Genomic DNA, 20,451 nt, shown 5'->3' on the forward strand with positions numbered 1-20,451 from the left:
ACCAGATTAGGAAATTCAAATCTAACCCTTGCCAACATCCTAGACTCTGAGCTATTATGTGGTGCTCTCAGCCTCTCCTTTTACTTAGAATATTTTGAGTTACTGACTCAATAATAATAATAACAATAGAAAGATTTGTGGAAATTTAATTCCTAATTTTTAGCACCCTCTCAGTCATGAGTTGTTGATAAATTTTTCCAATACCTGCTTGAATTAAAATACGTGTCAGAAAATTCTTTATGGCTTCAGAGTTCCTTGCTCCTGGTTTCAGTGTTTTTTTGGGCACATGGGTAAAATGCAAAGGAACATAGGTACAAGCGATCTTTGGTCCTCCTCTGCAGAAACCTTATGGTTTCTCTGCAGAGACCAGGTACCTAGATGCTGAGCAACACAACATTTAAGCATGTTTAGATTTTTTTTTTCTGTTTATCTGACAATGGTCATTTGTTCATTGTCTCTTAAGAAATCTTTTGAGAGTTTCGGTAACCTTACAGAAATCCAAGAAAAGTATGCAGCCTTAGAAATGAGCATTTTTCTACTGAAATTAGCTATTATCAGCTTATCATCCAAGATACACTGCACACAAATTATAGTAAGTACACACAGTCATAATGGTAATATAATAAGGAAAAGAGTTCTGATGGGAATTATCCACTGTGACTGTCTTAAGTCTCTTCCTCACTATTTGCCTGACCTTATGGGAAGTTATGCCATCTGGGATTTTTATTTTTTTTAATGCTGTTATAATGGTCTTAAAAGAATGTAAATGTGCTTTGATTTCACATTATAAGTACTTTCTTTCTGAGTTTCTATGCTGGAGACAAACAGGACTTATTTTTTATTTTTTAATAATACATTTAATAATTTTGGAATAATATAAAATCTCCTTTGAAATTATGTTTGCTCCTTTTTCAAACTGATTTCCCAGGGAAATAAGGCTTGTATAATTGTTGATCTGTTGACAATTCCTAGTATATTTAAATTACTGTCCAGTTTCAACCTATGCATAAAAATCTCAACATAATTTAAAAAATAATAAAAAAAAAAATCAAGAAGGGAAGAAGAAAACAAAATAAAACCTCAGACTTGTGTTCACACCAAGACCAAGACAGGTAAAATTCCACATTGTCTTTGCCACTAGCTGGCTGGTAGGGCAATGTGTGTGTTGTCCTGGCAAGGCAGAGTACATGCTATTTCTCTCTCATTGAAAGTGTCATGGAGAAAATACGGAGTGGGTTTTCAGGTAGTATAGTAGCAGAATAGGTGAAAATGAACACGAACCTATTAATTCATCTGCGGAGGCACAAAGTATTCTATGAATTAATTTGTGGTTTGAAAAGAAGATTGTAACAGCCAAGCTGAAATACAGAATCTTTTGAAAGTTTAAGATACATTTAGAAAATGCTGATTTATTTTTTTTTTTAAAAGAACAGCTTGCATACAGAGCTTTCTTTCGGCAAAGGGTAACAGTACAAAACTAAGTCAGTAGCTTGTCTTACAAATGAGTTTTTGTTTGTCATAGCCACAGTGTAATTCCAAGTAATATATCGATGGGATTGTGCTCCATAGATAGGCTGGGTTATTTGAAATACTTTTAACAAGTCTATAAAGCAGAACACAATACCTTTTGGAGATACCCAAGCTAGTTAGTAAAGCTGCATAACAGCAGGGCAGCCCTACGCAGCTACACTAGCTTGGATCTTGAGTCATCAGTGTGACACAGTCTAACCTAATTAGTGCTGGCTCTGAGCAAGACTCATCAGCTGGTACATGACAGGGTGCAGATACAGCTGAGTTGTTCCTGTCTGTGGAGACAGTGAGCGCCTAGGATTTGGGTTTAGAGGTTTCTATACTGGGTCGTTTTCCATAGTCTTTTGACGTGCTTTAAAATACACAGCCATGTTTTTCTCATAATAACATCCCTGAATTTCTATTTTTAATATATATTTTTTTTCCTGTTTCTTGCATTGTGAAGGAAGATGATGCATTTTCAGTTCATTATTTTTCTGCTGACACTGTTAAGTAAGGTGGTGTAATCACCCATTTCCTACAAGCATAAAGTTAGATAGCAAGTGATGCATGTTTTCCCTGTTGCTTAGAATAACATGCTACTAGTTTGTATCAGCTCTTAAAGATTGGGGCTTACTCAAAACCATTCTAATAGCCTTCTTGAATTAGTGAACTTTTCTGGAGGCCTCAGCATTTAATATTCAGTTCTTCATTCTGGTCAATTCATCCTTGATGTTCTCATCACAATTAGGAGTCAGTTGGCTTTGACTTCTGTTGTTACAACAAATGCTTACAGTATATTTATTAGTATATATATTCAGATTTTTGTTTTAGTTACAGGTCCAGGTTCCTGTTCCTACATCTAGAACAATACTGTTTTACAAGTAACTTTTGAACTACAAATGCATCATTCTGTTTTTTTAATGATTATTGAAAAAAAATAATTAATGTGTCTGGAATTGTTTTGGAAAATTATGGACTGATGTATGTTTTACATTTCTGTGTGGTCTGTGTTCTGTATTACTGCTTTTCTGGTGGTTACAAAAAAAGAAACATCCTGTGGCACAACACCCTTCACCGTTTTCTGTGAGTCATATATGAAAGGAAAAGATATATGCCATTCCTTTTCAGTTACCACTGCATTAAACTATTAGTTTATTTGATTTCCAGAGGTGTGCTGTTTATTTTTCATTTGCTAAGTCTTTCTTACATATCAGAATTTACCTGATTTCCTTGTGATGTTCACCACATTTGCCTGTAATTTAATGTAATGTTTCCTTTTTGGTTGAGCTTCATGTTCTGTGTTGGCTTAAAATAAGTTATCAAATCACTGAAAGACGGTTATGATTTAAAAATAAATAAATTATGGCCAATGATGCAATTTATTCCTTGTGAATATGGCGGGGTGGAATTGTTCGTACTTTCCGATTTCAAGGTCTTTGCCATTGGTATCTTGCCTACTTCTCTGAATGCACTGCACTGTCCCTGGCTCACCCTTTCCAATCCGATATTTCCCTCAGTTTCTCCCTGTTCTCCTTTTCCTACTATATTCTAACTTATTCTGTTCCATAACAAGCACTATTTCCTATAGTAGTTGAAAGCTTTTAGATCTCATCTTTACAAAAAGAATAGAAGCCCTTTCAGTGCTGGGAGCATTAAGAAAGAATGAAAAGTACTTAGTGCTTTTTAGCAGATGGAAGTATTAGTAAATTTCATCCTTTAAAATCCTGATTTAGTTACCAAGTACCATGTTGAATAAGATGTTTGTTGCTGGAATTGAAGAGGAATAATGTGTTGAGGCACCAGCATGTTTCACTTGTATCACAAGACAGTTGCGCTGTCCAGGAAGATGCAGCAATAGGGATATCTGGGTGGTTTGGGATGGTGAATAGGTAGAGTCGGTAGAGGACATTGGGCGGTAAAATCACAGCAGTGATGGTCATAAAGGGAACCATGAGGGTCCCCAGGGCTGAGGGCCGGGCCCTGCCCCTGGGTCACACCAGCCCCCGGCAGCTGCGGGCTGGGGGCAGGGGGCTGGGAACTGCCCGGCGGGACAGGGCCCGGGGGGGCTGGGCGGCAGCGGCCGGGCATGAGCCCCCAGCGTGCCCAGGTGGCCCAGGAGGCCAGCAGCGTCCCGGCTGGTGTCCGAAACGGTGTGGCCGGCAGGGCCGGGGCAGCGCCCGTCCCCCTGCCCTGGGCACCGGTGGGGCCGCCCCGCGGGGCCTGGGCTCAGCGTTGGGCCCCTCACGGCCAGACAGACACTGAGGGGCTGGAGCGTGTCCAGAGCCGGGCAGGGGCTGGGGCAGGGGCTGGGGCACCAGCCTGGGGGGGCGGGGGGGTCAGCCTGGAGAGAAGGGGCCTGGGGGGGACCCGGTGGCTCTGCAACGGCCTGGCAGGAGGCTGTAGCCAGGGGGGTCGGTCTCTGCTCCCCAAGAACCAGCGACAGGACGAGAGCAAACGGCCTCACGTTGCGCCAGGGGAGGGTGAGATTGGGTGTGAGGGAACATTCTGCACCGAAAGGGCTGGCAGGCGCTGGCACAGGCTGCCCGGGGACAGGCGGGAGTCACCGTCCCTGGAGGTGTTCAAAAACCATGTAGCTGTGGCACTTGGGGAGATGGTTTAGTGGTGGCCTTGACAGTGCTACGTTAACGGTTGGACTCGATGGTCTTAAAGGTCTTATCCAACCTAAACAATTCTATGATTCTATGATTGGGTGAGCGGGGGGAGGAAATTAATAGGAGTGATAGCTCTTCCAGGTGGATGAGAGCAGAGTATCTGAGCAAGGGGGCAAGGACTGAGGAGCAGAAGCGAGCAGTTTGAAGGCAGAATTGTAGAGAGGTACAGTTAGGCTAATACAGCTGGAGTGCTATGTCCCATCCTCCCTACTAGTGCATGTGAGCTATCTATTTCTGTAACACACACTGCTGGCTTTCTTATGCTGTGCTGGTTGCACCCAAGCAACCTGTCTTGGTGTTTGGTTGCCTTTTTAGTTGTTACAGGTGGCTGCTCTAGAACAAAAAAAGGCAGAGAGTATTGAGGCAGTTGCTACAAATTTTTTAAAAATCTTTCTCCTGAGGAATTCAATATTTAGTAACTACACCATTAATTCTTTTCTGACAGCAGTTAGTTTATTTAGCGAGTTGTTTATACTGTCTTTAAGAAAATAGAAGTGTACAACTTACCTTTCATGACTTTTTTCCCCACCCCCACCCCCCACCCCAATTCTAGGAGAAACAATGAGAATTGCCTCTTCGGAGTTTGCTGATGACCCATGCTCCTCAGTAAAACGAGGCACCATGGTGCGGGCTGCTCGTGCCTTGCTTTCTGCTGTCACTCGCTTACTCATCCTGGCTGATATGGCTGATGTCATGAGGCTTCTATCACATCTGAAAATTGTATGCATTTTTAATATTCTGTATTGGTTTTGCATGTTTTTTGTGTGTAGAAAAATAGAGAATAACTCAGTAATGGGTATCACTATTCGTATTTCTTACTGTTTCACTGCTTTTTCTTAAAGTGCTGATAAAAAGGTAGGAGATAACACATTTCTACATTAGTCTGAATTATTTTATAATTTTGCAGAAAAATAACTTTTGAGGAGTTAAAGTTCTTAAATATTTTCAGTGACTGGACTAATACTGCTGTTAAGCAGCTCTCTGAACAAAACAGGTACATTTACCTAACTCACCTCACATCTTACTCCGGTGGTTTGCTACCTCAGTACTTGTAGAGTATTGCTATCTTGTGGTAAAGTTTAGGTATTACAGTTGTTCTACTTTTTTTCCCTGCACGACTTCTGCATGTATCAAAAGATTGGATCTTTAATTTGGAGTGAGACAATAGTACAAGTGTCTTAATCAGTCATCAAAAAGAGAGACAAAATAAAGAGGAATTAAAGATTGCCAGATAATTTGGTGTAGATTTATATTCACTTTTGGTTGCTGCCATTCCCGTTTCTATACAGGAATATTAAAACTTTGCAGTTGAAACTGGGAAATGTTTATTTTATTTATTTTTGCTAGTTATTAGACTATTTCACTTTTATTGCATAAATAAAGAAACAAAAAAATCTGAAACAAAACAAAAATTTGCAGAAAATTATATATAGAGTATTTAAAGCCAGCAGATTACATGTGTGAGTTTAGCAGAGGGGATGAAGAGTTATTTCTTTTTAATAACTGTCCAGAAAGGGTTTTTTTGTTGTTGGTTTTGGTTTTGTGTGTGTGTGTTGGTTTTTTTGTTTTTGTTTTTGTTTTTTTTTATTTGTCTTTTTAGCAGGGTAATTGTACAACAGTGCTATGTTGTGGAAAAAAACAATGAGAACCCTTCAACTTGCAAACTGTGCAGATAACTTCAACAGTTTGAAAACAGTTTTTGTAATGAAAAACACAGATTTTTCTGCACAGAGTCTAGTGAGCTCTGCTCTAATGAACAAACTGCTGCTCTCGTGTCAGCATGGGGCTCTGATTATGTGCAGTGTAAACATTGTCTCTCTCGAATATGCTTTTAATTTTTCTCCACTATAATAGTCCATGCAATTGTAATTCAAATAGTCTTTTGCTAGTGAGGCTAACGCTTCAATATTATAAACAACAGGTTTTTCTAAACAGTATGATTAAAATTTAGATTTGAGCTCTTTCATAGGCTCTGAGAAATACTGTTATCACATCTGAGATTTCTTCCTTCTGTTATAGCAGTGTACTATGTTATGTAAAACTCAAATGTCCAATACTGTTTTATAAGTGGGTGTGTTTACTTACACAGTTTACGCCCTAGATTTGCAAGGGCAGTGTATGGCAGTGTGGTTTGTAACCTCTGTGTTTATCAGATGTTATTATGAATGCTGTTTCCAAGAAACCAGACATTTCTGGTTGTTTTCAGCAAAATTCAACTTAAGGACCTTACATTTGTTTTTAATTTTTGGTTGGTGTGGTTTTTTCAGCATTTTAATTTTTGTTAGGTTAAAAAGGGTAATTAATTTCTGAAGATAAACAGTATAAATATTTTTCTCTTACCATTATATAACGCTAACTAGTTTTAGATGGGGAAAAAAAAATGAAATTACTAAGAAAGAAAAAAAGTGTTGGTATTTTACAAAATTGGCAAAGGAACAGCACTCATTTTGACTCTAAGGTAACATGCAAAGACAAATATAAGTTAAACATAAAAATAAACTAAAATAATTCTGCATGTCAAAATTATGAAGCCTGATTTATATGGAAATGTACTGTAATCAGTTTTCACTGAAAGCATGTCAGAGACTTCTTAGGAAATAATGCATTTTAATTATGTTTTAGAGTGAATATAGGCAGATATTTTCTGGAAGGATACTTGGTTATTTCTTCAGATTATCATTTGCATTACTAAAATTAGTAATAGTTCTTATTGCAGTGCAGCTTGTGTAATGCTCATAAAATAGCAAAAATTAGTAATAGTTCTTATTGCAGTGCAGCTTGTGTAATGCTCATAAAATAGCATATACTAATATAGTATGTGATCATGAACATACAAAATTGTGAGTATTGTAATTAATTACATGCAAGTTAATCAGAGGAACACATCTGTGCAGTTGAGTAAAGTTGTGTTTTTCTGAAGATCGAGAACTTGCCCTGACATGAATTTCTAAAAGAAATTACAATAAACAAGGGGTTTGTGCTTACACCCTTTCTAATACTTCTCATTACTAGTTTCTTCGCTTTGGAATTTCATGGGCTTGAGCCCAGACTGACACAATAGCGTATGATCAGCAGTTTTTGAAATCTGATTATCAGAGTGGAATCTGTAACAAATTCTTTAGCAGTTTTATTTTATAGGGAGCTGGCAGGACTTAACAAAAATGTCTATCAGTTTGTCATGCCTGTGCTCAGCATTCCAAATATATTAAAGATGAAAGATTCAGGTAGTTTAATATAAATGCTTCTTGGTGTGAAAGGAAGTTGTTCGTATTTTGCACTGAATCCTATAGGAACAAATTAAACAGCTCAACGATGCTTTGGTAATTTCTGTTAATAGTTAAGGCAGTCAGTTCAGCTGTAAGAATTGCCCTTCTTTTTAAAAGTAAAAGAAGAGGTAATTGGATTCTGAATAAGGTATAGCTTGCAGCTCTCAGACTTGGTATAAAAATTCCAGCATGACAACTATGGATTTATGTGCTTGAATTATACATTTTTCCAATACAAATTTATGGGTTTAATACTCTACTGCCCTGTAATTTGTAAATCTGCAGTAATCAAGTAAAATCTCAAAATAAAAATATCTTCTCTCGCTGGTAGGAAAACACAGAGCAACACAAACGTTAAAATAGCAGGTTCTGTGCATAATTGTGCTTTCCTAAATGCATTAGATGCAAGCTAGTCCTGAATAAATGGATTCCCAGTGGCATTCGGAGAGTAAGCTGCAAACCTCTGCTTCTGCACAGGAGCATGTCCCCATTGGAATCAGCCATTTTTCTTTGAGGGGAAAATTTGTTTGTTATTGAAAGCTTATGCACATTTTCATGAATTGAAGCAATAGGTTTTAGAAAGGATGGATAAAAGCTTTTCAGTTCTCAATCTCAGAATTGCAGTTTTACCGTGTGAGGGAGAGCTTTGAATTCCCATCTAGTCACAGGAAAATTTCCTTTACTTATTGCATTAGAAGAACATTTTATCCCTTTAGATTTTTTTTTTTCTTGCTGTACAAAAAGTTTCACAATAGATTTGGTAGATTAACTTGTTGGTATAACCAAGAGTTTATATCTTTGCCTGTTAGCTACAGCATGGCTGAGTAAGCACAGATATGTTTTCTTTGGTAGATTTTCTCAGTTTTAAAGTAACAGAAAAAGGAAAGCTGAGAACTGAGGAAAAATAAATAATATATATATTCTGGGTGTAATCTATTGTTGTTTCATATATTACACAAAGTTACAACGTTTTGGATATATCAGGGTAAATTTAAATCTTAATGGTAAGATTATGTTTCCATTTAAAATGTTATTTCTTGTGCAGGATTAATAACTTCCCTTTGTTTTCCCATAAAGCTGGTACTGCACATTAACATATTTATCCATTTTGTTTTGAAAATCACAGATATTAAACATTTAATCTGATAAGTGTGAGTGGGGAAATTAATATAGTTAGGCCTTTTACATTAGTTCTACGTGGTATCGAGGTACATTAAATGGGAAGTAACACAGAGTGAAAATTAGACAGCCTCTCTTTTAAGAAATCTAATTAAAGCTAGTGGCACTGTCATAAAGCCACTGTACAGTGATGGGTGTAAAAGCTAAACTGGGTCCATAGAATAGAGAGTATTGGGTAGCATAGTTATAGACTTTGTCAAAGAATGAATCCCGCTTAACATGTTAACACTGTCGATATATCATGTTCTAGGTAGAGGAAGCGCTAGAAGCAGTGAAAAATGCAACAAATGAGCAAGATTTAGCAAATCGCTTTAAAGAATTTGGAAAAGAGATGGTAAAACTGAACTATGTAGCTGCTAGACGACAACAGGTGAGTCCATTTTAGGCTGGTGCTTGAGAAAGTCTGTCCTGATCCTAAAGATCTTGTATTTTATATCCAAGTCTGGTTTAAAATGTAAAATAGGTAATTGCTGTGTCATAGCCTATAATTTAATCACATTCATTTTTTTGCGTGTGATGAAGTTTTTCAAAAATTTCTTTTAAGAAAATTTTCTAATTAATTTAGTTCAGTTAATTCAATTAATAACAGAATGAAGGGTGAAAAGGCAAGTGATTCAGCGGGTTAAGGATAGTTTTCATTTGATGATTATTCCCATTTAATTCTAACTTGTGGCAATTTGAGGTCACTCTGACAGCTGGTAAAGCACGAGCTCTTTGGCAGTCTCGTATAATTCAAAATCAGGAAGAATAGATGTCTACTTTGTGTTCAAACCCACCACTAGTAATATTCAGATACTCAAAAAAACCCCAAGTACTCCATTCATTACTAAGACAGATAGAAAGAAGACCAGAAAATCACAATAACATTTTTTTCAATGCCTGCAGTTATACATCTTTGCAAGAAAGATAGCTTGCTCCTGAACACTGCTTCTTTTTTTAAGAGTCCAGACAGTGTTGTCACTGTGGAGTTGTATATGGTCTCTCCAACTTCGACTGAATTTGAACACCTGGAATCATTCAGGGGCATGCTGCCTTTCTATTGCATAGCACACTGAATTTGGAAAGCTGACGTTCCATATTCATTTATCTATTTACTTTCTGCATTACAGTAATGGCAATTTACTTCTGTATCACTAGTGTATTTTTTTATTAAGTAGAATGTTTTCAAAGTTATACTGAAATAGGTAAAAATGTAAAAACTAGTCACTGTATGGACAGTACTAGTCTGTATGTTCAGACGCTTCCCATTTTGAAATATAGCTACAAATATGGGAAAAAGACAAAAATGTGAAGGTACTAATGAAGTTATATATCTTTTAAGCTATTATTGGAGGTGTGAAAATATAACAGAAAATCTTTATTATAAAACTTTTAAAATTTTCTTAAAGTGAATTTTTATAATGCCAGTAAGTTTTCCCATATAACTGGAAAATCTTGACAGCATTAGAAGAACCTATTACTTAGGTACTCTTACATTTTCATTTCATGTCTATTTTGTAGCCTGATGGAGCTTTTAGGAAATAAATTCTCTCTTAAAACTTCTACCTGTCAGTCATGTGTGGTTGAAATTAGTCAATGGGAAGAACAGTTAAATTCAGAATATCTGAGTTCTTTTTTAATTTTTGTCATAGATTCTATGTGTGAACATAGAACTACTCAGCTCTCTAGACTGCTTTGTTCATAGTTTTAAAATAGAAGTAATAGTGTTTTGTTTTTCCATATAAATACCATTAGGACTACTTTACCTAATGTTTAAAAGGCTTTCATGGACAATGTGATATATCCTATGATTAAATAAATCCATAGATTAAACAACAATAATACAATGTCATCTTATTCTGGTAACATACTGCACAATGTCTGATACTTGTTATCGGGGAAACAAAAAAAAGTATATGTCATTAAACACTAAATGATATGAGGAATAGAGCAAAATATGAAGGAAAGGTGACTGTCTTTAAAAGCTAAAAACTTATTCATCAAGGTAATATTTTTATTTTGATTTATTTTAAAGGTCTACCTTTTAATGACTTTACAAAGAGTATAGGTATACTACTCACAAAAATATAGGACTTGCTGCAACAGGATTGTTGCACTCCTGTTGCCTTTATGGAATTTATCAGAAGACTGAATACAGTTGATCAGGAAGACTAATCGGGAAAATTTTATATAAATTTTCTGCAGGTCTTTGAATAAGAGAAGCATATAGACTCTTTGTGAAGAAGATGTGTGCAGAATTTAACAGCCGTAGCTATGCAGAAGGAATGGACTTTCTTGGGCAGGAGGGGGATTTCATTCTGTGACTTAGGGTAGATTCTGTCATTGAGTCCATCTCTGCAAGCTCACCAAATGGTATTTATGCATGGATACGTAAGCTGTGTAGGCAATTCATTCTAACAGGAAAATTTTAATTTACAACTATAAAAATTGTGTGGTTTTGTATAGGAACTGAAAGATCCTCACTGCAGGGATGAAATGGCTGCAGCTCGAGGTGCTCTGAAGAAGAACGCCACTATGTTGTATACTGCATCCCAAGCATTTCTCCGTCACCCTGACGTTGCAGCTACTAGAGCCAACAGAGATTATGTCTTCAAGCAAGTACAGGAAGCAATTGCTGGTATCTCCAATGCTGCCCAGGCCACCTCGCCCACTGATGAGAACAAGGGGCACACTGGTATAGGAGAACTTGCCGCTGCATTAAATGAATTTGATGTAAGTATCGGAATTTTTTTGAAAATAAAGTGTTTCTCCATGCAATTTTTTGCTTAAGTAAGTGGTTCTTGAATAGGCATCAGATTTCCCTTCTCATTCAGGTCCATTTCCTCAGACTGCAGAGGCAAAGTGCAGACATTAATTTGTGTTATTTTTTAATGAGGAATACTTGTTTGCTGCTAATAGACTTGAAGTATAAGAAGGTTTTTGTGCTCATGTTCAGTGGCTGTGACAGAAAGAAGTCCTTTTTGCCCTGGTGTCCTTGAAAATTCTAGCTACATAATTCAAAGTAATGCAAAGCCTGATTAATCTGATGGTTTAGTTCTGTGACCAAGATCTGTGGTTGGCTGAATGGTAAAATCATGTTTGTCTGGCAAGGCAGGAAGTCAAAATGAGAAAATAAAGATGGAGCTGAGCATCCTGGAAACATTAACATTCAGCGTGAATCATGAATTAAGTTAATCAATGATTTTGCAAAAACGTCGTTCAGAGTTAATAGCAAAGTGCTGCAGCCTCTATTCCAGCAATAGCTACAGTTTTGCTTAAGCAACTTTCTTAACAGCTCATTGTTTAACTGTTCATTTCATTGGCAGTCCTCTCTTATGTTTTTGCCCTATGTCGCACTTGACTGTCTTCAGAAAGTGGAAAAAAAAACCCCAAAACAACCCAACCCTTAATTGCAGACAGTATCTGAAAATATTTTCCTCTTTCATTTTGACTTTAGGTAAGGGTTTGTTAAAATTATTATTAGGGAATAGTGTCCTTTTCACTTTGATTAATACACAAGGCTACAATGCAAGCATCTGTCACCCACATCAGGAGTTACTCAATTTTGCTGTATTAGGGGCTAAAAGTAGAGGTGTGGTGCAGGTGGTTCATCTCATGGTGTATTGGATGGGCCTGTTTTCAGCATCTGTGGCTTACTGTCATTGGGTCTACTTTGGAGATCGTAGTAGAAAGGGTAACTATCATAGGACCAAGGGAAGCTCCAGGATTGAGTAAGATACTGAAAAAAGGCAGAGAACGGCGATACAAGTAATAGTAAAAGGGCAATGGGATTGGAGGTGGAGACATGACAGCAGAAAATGTGTGGATAGGTATAGGAAGAGACAAGCAAAGAAGGTAAAACCATTCAGAACCTACTGCAGGACCTAGAAGTTGACAGTTGACTCCTATTCCATCACGTTTCAAGTAAATGAAACTGTACTGTCTGCATCAACTATACTGATCTTTTTTTTCTTTTTTTCTTTTCTTTTTTTTTTTTACATCTGTATTTCTAGATATATAATTTTTCCTGTAAGTTATTGTGGGTCAAGATTTAAGGAATTCTGCATAGTTTTCAGGGCCTTCTCAGCTCACAGGTCCCTTATGGCTAAGATCCTGAGGGTAATATTCCGGTTTGGTTTGATTATACTCTGGCTTTTGTGTGGGACTTTGCATGTTATGGAGAGCAGAGGTTTGACAAATAAACATGTGACTTCTCAGTCCCAAACTGATGATGCTGCTGCTCTCTGGAAAAGGCTGCTGTTCAATGCAAAGAGAGTTGTGCTTAGTGAAAGTAGATTTAGTGAAGACTGTGCGAGACATCTGATAGCATCCCCTGCCCCTCTTTGTGAGAATATTTGTTCACCGTTTTTCTCCTCAGGTAAAGTCTGTTCCACTTTACATGATGTTGCAGTCATTGTGAATGTGTGTGAGACTTACATTCATAGTATCATGTTCTGGTCACAATTGCATGTGGGAAAACAGCCTATCTTTTTGGAAAATTTTCTCTTTCTAATTTATAAGAAACTAAATGAAAACTTTATCCTCTGACTTACTGAGGATACAAAGATTGAAACTATTGTTTTATTTGCATTTTAACCGTATTTCCTCTTTGACCTCACTGCTTAGCTGTTGAATGAGATTTATTCACACCTAATTTTGCAACAGAGGCAACATTCGCTGAACTCTAGGAAAAGCCAAAATTTATAGCTGCAATGGTGGGGTGATTGTGAATCTACCCTTATGTTATACAAGCAAGAAAAATTGCTGGACTAGTGAAATTGTCATGGATTAAAAAGACGGTGGAAAAAAAAGTTTGATATTTATGCTGGTAATATATTACTTCAGCAAGGGAAAGTATGTTTATTTTTTCTAGTGAAAATAATTTTACAGCATATTTATTTTCCAGTATCAGTCATATTGAGATCAATTTGTGGTTGGTATGAAGTCAAGATAGTTTTTCTATATTAAAAATAAATTTTCAGGTTTTTCCATAATATTTAGCGCTTCTTAGCCTTCATTATTTCAAATTTCAGAATCGGTGATCTGTGGCCTAGTGCTTTAAAAACTGCAGTGTAAGATGTCTGAATTCTTTCTCAAAATATTTTTTTGAGAATATAAATTTACTTATTTTAAGCACTTCAGCTATTGTGTAAATAGGTGTCATGTTAATTGTCATATTTTATACAATGGTGGCTTGTAGTATATAGCCACCTGTGAGTTATTAGCAGCAAAGTTTTGAAAAGACTTGTAATTTATTGCTTCTCAGAGATAGTTTATGTAGAAATGAGGCAAGTTCATGAATCTGTTATTAGATTTGCTGCTTTAAAGTACTGTTTGAAGTTGATTGATTACAAAAGTACATGTTTAATGCCTCAGGGTTTGTGCTTTACCTTAAATGCTTTAATCATTTAAATGCAGATATTCCTGGATTTATTAATAAAGTAATTTATTAGTAAAATTTTGTATATATTTTATGCTAAATAACAGTTTCTGGGTTCTTACTACAACTAAGGATACACATTTTATCTCCCCTTGTGACACTTGCCCAAATATATTCAAGTTACATAAAGAAGTTCATTAAAAACTTATTGTGAATTCTGAAAATACTCTGTATTCACTCAGTGAAATGATAGCTTTGGTCTGGTCACTCAGTGAAATGATAGCTTTGGTCTGGTAAGGTCTCAGCCATTCTAATTATCAAGGGACTTCTGTCTTTTCACATATTGAGTGTTGTGTGACTGATTTGTCCGGTACCCTCCATGCTGTCCCCATGGCCATCATGATGTGTACCAGAGACAGGACTTACCCATCAAACTGGAGTGCGGAGGGGAGGTAGATATAAGATCAGTAAAGTGACTAAGTGAGAAGAAATTCACAGGAGGACTGTGAATCTGTGCTAGATGAAAACTGAGGTGAAAATTGATGGTGTCCGCACTCCGATGCAGGGTTGGCAATTGGAAAGAGGTAAAAGTATATATGGGATGTGGATATAAAAAATATTTATATTTGGATATAAAGTGATGGGATAAATAGATGTAGAGTGGCTGTCTGTCACAGCAAGGCTGATAGGTGGGGGACATGTTCTGCATGATGGAATGGAGAGGGGGCAGTGACAGGCAAAAATAGTATTTGTTGGGCAGTGGGGTTCTCTGTTGAGTAGGAGAGTGCCTTTGTTCAGAATATGGATTGAGATGGTGATTTCTTAGTTTCTAGAAGTGTAGCTGTGTCAGTGGGATGTGCTGACAACAATTTAGAACTGCTAACCAATGCAGAAATTCAGATTCTAGGGGCTTCAAACAGGGTACCCTAAGATACGTAACATTTTAAACAATTCTAAATATTTTGATTTACATTTTGGTATGAAAAATGAGAGTAATCATTCTTGCACAGTGCTGTGAGGAAAGCAATAGTTTTGTAAACATAAAGATGTTTACTATGCAGCTACCATTGACCCATAAAAAGGAGTATTTCTGTGTTTGGAGCAAGGCTTGGATTGTCTACAATAAATTATGAGTCAAAGATAAAATAAGTTAATAAAACCTCTGATTTAGAAAGGGAAAGAAAAGATACCTAAAGGAAAAAAGGACCCCCCCCCCCCCCCACACACACACTTTCCACTGATGCTAGAAGTAAGTATCTGTTGTCTTTTGTATCGCTCCAGAAAGAAAACATCAGAACTGATGAGATGGCTTAGCTGACTTTCTCCTCAAGTCTTGTGTTTGTATGAGTGTCTGTAATAAATTGGCATATTCTGTATCTGTCAATGGAATAAAATGCTGTGCTATTTGTTAAAAATTATATATATAGTGCTTGCTTTTAGTACATATTAATCCAGACACACTCCATACTTTATGTTATTTTAATACTCCAGTGATTGTTTCTGTGTGTGCACACATCCATTTGTCTTTAAAGTTGATTACCAGCAGTATTGATCCATGTTATATCTTGAACTGCTGTGCGTGTGTGTCACCCCTTTACTGTCCAATTTCAAAATTTCATTGAGTCTTGAATGAGTATGAAAATAATTTGGTTTATAATGGAATTGACCTGACTGAGAACTGGAAGTGGTAGTTAAAATGCTTTTTGGTACTTGAGATATTTCTGTATTTGGGATGAGTCCTGAGGTACTGAAAATATATCTCTTTATTATTATTATTATTGTTATGAGAAGGATTTGAACAGAAACATTCCAGGCAGAGTAACTCATTCTTTAATAAATTTTTGAACAGCACAAGTCTATGATTTGGGAGAGGACTATGTTTGATGAGAAACAAAGTGTCTGATCACACCAGTCACTGTCCTCCAGAGTGTAAAATGAAGTTCATATTTAATAAATGAACTATCATAAAATTTCTTGAGGATATTAATGACCCTTTAGGAATATTTTGCAGGGCTAGCGAGTACAGTTCTCCTTAAATGGAGTGAAAGATCTAATAAGCATGTAATGAAGGAACAGAAATGGCATAGAAACTGAAGAGACATAGTACTTGGGTACAACAGTAGCAAAGGCTGCTTTTTTTTTTTTAATTAAAATAAAATTAAGAGCAGTCAAAATGAAACACAAAGGTAGCAGAGAGAAGACATGCTGTATCATTAAGTGACTACTTTTAAAATGTTGCTTTTTGGACAAATAACTGTATTAGGTGTTCAGCTTGAGAATGGATTTCTCAGAATATTTATGGAATCTCAGTTTACTTGTTCTTCACAGAATTGATTTGTGATGCTGGATATAAAAGAGCAAAATGTGGGCTTCAAAACAAGAACTGAATGGTGTTTGTTTCAGTATCGAAATCATAAGAAACAGTTACAAAAATGTTGCTGCACATCCCAAGCAGCTATTTGAAACTGCACTTGTTGAGCTGTAGTGTCTAAGGAAGCACAGCCAAATGGCTATTTCTGTACAGTAACAGCTATATATCGATTTTAAATAGGAATTCATGTGTTAGTGTGCACTGGAGAAAGTGTGTTGCAAATTCAGATAACCTCATACGCGACTTTGAACGAAATGCAGGTATTTCAGTTTTTTCCCCTTGTGCAGCTGAAGTGGCTTTTAAACTGGAATGATGTCAAGTTGATCACTTCATGTGTGAAGGCCGGGGTTGCATCCATATGCTTCAAAAGCTTATATTCAGTAGCGAAATCCTTTGGCACTTTCTGCACTCCTTGGATCTCCCCTGAGTGGGGAAAAGTCAAAGACTGGTTATCTTCCGCGTATTAAGAAAATAATGGAGAATGCAGAATGTTGCATTTTACAGTATACCTAACACCTTTACCTGTTTGCAGAAAGATATGTTTGAGGATGCTGAACTGAACTTTCAGGAGAGGAAAAATTTCAGAGGAATTTTTCAGTCTCCTGATGATGCTAAGGGGCTAAACAAGTTTTTATTATATGTTATTCCTGCACTTTCCTGCCCATTGCAACCCCTTCGGGGTACTACTTTTAGGGTTCTTTTCCCAGAGGTTTCCATGCAGAACGTGAGTAGTATAGCAGCAAGAAACTCAGACTGAGTTTAGATTGAGGGTAGGTTGAGACTAGATGTAAGGAAGAATTTTTTTACAATGAGGGTGGTGAGACACTGGCACAGGCTGCCCAGATAAGTTGCAGATGCCCCATTCCTGGAAACATGCAAGGCCAGACTGGACAGGGCTTGGAGCAACATTTTGTTAAAGATGTCCCTGCTTGTGGCAGGGGGGTTGGACTAGATGACCTTTAAAGGTCCCTTCCAACCAAAACTATTCTATGATTCTAAATTGTTTTAATCACCTTTTTCAGAAGTTCATTCTACTTTGAATCTTAGTAGGTAGCTTTACAACATACTATGGTTAATGTTTTATCTGTGCTTGTGTATGTATGGGAATGTATATATATTGTATATATATATTACTGTGGAAGTGTCAACTGCAGTGTACAAGGGACAGCACTGTCAGTGACAGGATTTGGGTATCAAATTGATAGCAGAAATGTGACCTGTAAAGGGAAGCATACTTACTGGCGGTTTGGATCTTGTACCTTCATTGACCTTTAAGAGGTGAAAATGCTGCTGCTGCTCCTCTGTATTTTCTGTGTTGGAGCTCCATCTAGTGGTTTTTTAATATTTATTATTATCCTCCCCTCCCAAAATGCTCCTGTGTAGTAAATGATTATTGTGGAAAGAATTAGGAATCAAGTATACTGTCTGTAAGTTTAACCATACCGCATTGCTACCACTTGTTTTGATGGTAGAAAAAGTAATGCCAGCAGACCAGGTATTTTGTGTGTTTTCCTGTCAAATACATTTAATGTGTTTGTATCAGGGCAGTAATCAGTTTATTTGCAAAGGAGTTTTTGTAGTGAACCCTCATCCAAACAGGTTTTTTAGAGATGATAAAAGCACACAAAGGACTTCAAACCCTAATCATCATTTCTGTAAAGAAATATGTTTTCTGTAACCTGTAGCAATACAATTATTGCATTATTATTCAATTTATCACAGATTGCTTATTTCATAATTAATGGTAAGTATGAATATCTGAACTGTTAATTCAAAAACATATTTAAATTTTGTTGGGTTACCTATAAAAGCTCAAAAATAACACTAAGTGAAATTTGGCAATTAGACAGGGCTTGGTACTATTTTGATTATGTTTATTTAGCACCTCTGCAATGTTTACGTAACTCAAGTATGTGGTAAGTAAACACCACCTATATTGCAGGGAAACAATATCTCCATTTACATTCAGAGAACAGTGTCAGGAGGCAACTGCTGGGGCTGTGAAGGTGGGGGCTGTTGCTACTCCACCTGCTCTTGGCTGCGTACTCCTACCTAAGTGTGACATTTGTCAAACTACAATAAATTTAGTCATCCCACTGTCCCAGAAGGAAAGTCAGTCACTTATTTCTCTGCAACAGTTCTGTGTTCTTATAACACATCAGACCAGCTCATGTAAAGCTGCAGTGTGGCATCGCACTGTTCTTCTTCAAATGATAGCTACATACTGTGTCTGCAAAGCTCAGCATAGTGACAGGTAGAAACATTTGATTTACTGCTGAACAGGAACTAAATAGCCTTGTTAGCACTTTGGGGGACACTGACATACATACATAACGCAAACCTGTGAGCGCTTTGCATTTGTTTTCACGGTGGTGCAGGCACTTCTGACAAAGAAATACCTTGAACACCCTTAATTCTACAGTCTTGTCTCCCAGGTTGTTCTGAAAAACAGGGTCCCTCGTATTACCTGCTTCTTTTTACAGAAAGGCAGTTTTTCATACTTTCTTGTGGTTGTGGCATTGTTTATCTAAGTTATCTACCAATTTGATTTTTTAATGGCCTTTTCCACTGTGGTTTTAGTTCCTTCTTCAGACATATTGTTCACTTTGCAGTGGCATTTGCCTTAAAAATTGTATTTTCATTGTGCTAAGTCACTGAGAATCATCATCTCTGCCCTGAAGGTTTTACATTTTAAATAGATGAATTAATAAAGCGTAAAAAGAGAAATAGAGGAAAGAAGGTATCTTTTGTCCAGAGTCACAAAACTGATTCATAGAATCATGGAATACCAGGTTGGAAGGGACATCAAGGATCATCTGGTCCAACCTTTTAATACAAGATTAATACAAGAGTCAATAAAGGAACTGCAAAACCCTAAATTCCAATTAAGTGTCTCTTCTGCTGTACTGTGCTGCTTATTGTGGTACATAGCACATCACTTGAGTTTATTGGGATTGTCTTAGATGTACATTTTCGTAAAACTGTGTTATACAGAAGTTTCTTATTTAAAAGATATTTCTGCTCTAGGATACTTTTTATACCTGCAGAGCTCCAGATAGACAGTGGTATGACTGAAGCAGCTGCTTTATCAGTTTTATGCTACTACACTGTCTCATACAAATACTTTTCAAACTTTACTTTTTTTTTTTTTTTGGTGTTTTGGGTTTTTTTTTCCCCTTATAGCATTTCATATGAGATTCACAACTGTATTATTATGCCCTCAAAAATACCTGTCTTTTCTTTGAGAGTATGAGTTTGAAAAACGGATTTAACTTTCCTTCTTTCCATAGCCCTATAGAACAACAGGAGTGTTTGGTTTCTTTGGTTTGTGTGTGTTTGTTTTTTTTTTTTTTAGTTTTGGTTGGGTTTCATGTGTTCATGTGTGTGTTGTTTTTTTGTTTTTGCTTTTTTTTTCTGATCAGTGGTTTTAAACTGTTTTCTTTCTCAAATAAGAGGGTTGTTACCCATTAGAACAGACAAAGTTGATATTGGACTACTTTTATATGGTCTGATAGTTTCTTTTAAAATTCTCTTTTACCCAATCACAAAAGGTAAAAACCTTTTGTTTAATTGGGGGTTTGTGTGTCTTAAAGAATAGACCACAGTGAATTGTATAAAGGGCTCCACAGAGGCTGTTATTGTCATCATCCTTTTACACAATTTAAAAATTAAGGAAGTACAAGGAAGTATTAGTTCCTTATTTTTTTTTGTCAGAGGTTGTATGGGAGGTAATTGGGTGGGGAATTCTAGAAAGAATCTGTAAGAAGGGAGGAATCTGACCTTCCCTGTTACACAGATGCACACAACTGTACCAGGAAGACTTGGAAGACCAGTTTGTTGGTGTTTTTGTGGTTCTTTTTCTCCAAAAATGGTATTTCTTAGAATTTTTATGGTGAGTGATAACAGACCTGTAATTTAAGAATCTCTTTGTTACCAGCTCTAAGGTTCTGTGGTACCTTCGAATTAATGGTATTTAGTATCTTGAGAAAACTATGTTTTCCACATGCTGTTTTTCAAGCTTGCCAAAATACTGAGCACTATCAAAACTTGTGAATCTGTTCATTGACTTACGAATGAATTTGAATACATTTT

The 20,451-nt window shown here is 36.7% G+C and overlaps 1 protein-coding gene across 2 annotated transcripts in view; it reads left to right on the plus strand.

Annotated features, from left to right (window-relative positions):
* CTNNA2 (catenin alpha 2) overlaps positions 1–20,451 on the plus strand; it is a 515,720-nt gene that overhangs the window by 130,223 nt on the left and 365,046 nt on the right. For both annotated transcript variants that reach the window (XM_040591247.1, XM_040591257.1), the window contains exons 4-6: positions 4,738–4,904; positions 8,880–8,999; positions 11,075–11,341. In XM_040591247.1, the coding sequence (XP_040447181.1) occupies positions 4,738–4,904; positions 8,880–8,999; positions 11,075–11,341 (554 nt within the window). The remainder of the gene's footprint in view (positions 1–4,737; positions 4,905–8,879; positions 9,000–11,074; positions 11,342–20,451) is intronic.

This window comes from Falco naumanni, chromosome 1, assembly GCF_017639655.2.
Source record: "Falco naumanni isolate bFalNau1 chromosome 1, bFalNau1.pat, whole genome shotgun sequence".
NCBI lineage: Eukaryota > Metazoa > Chordata > Aves > Falconiformes > Falconidae > Falco > Falco naumanni.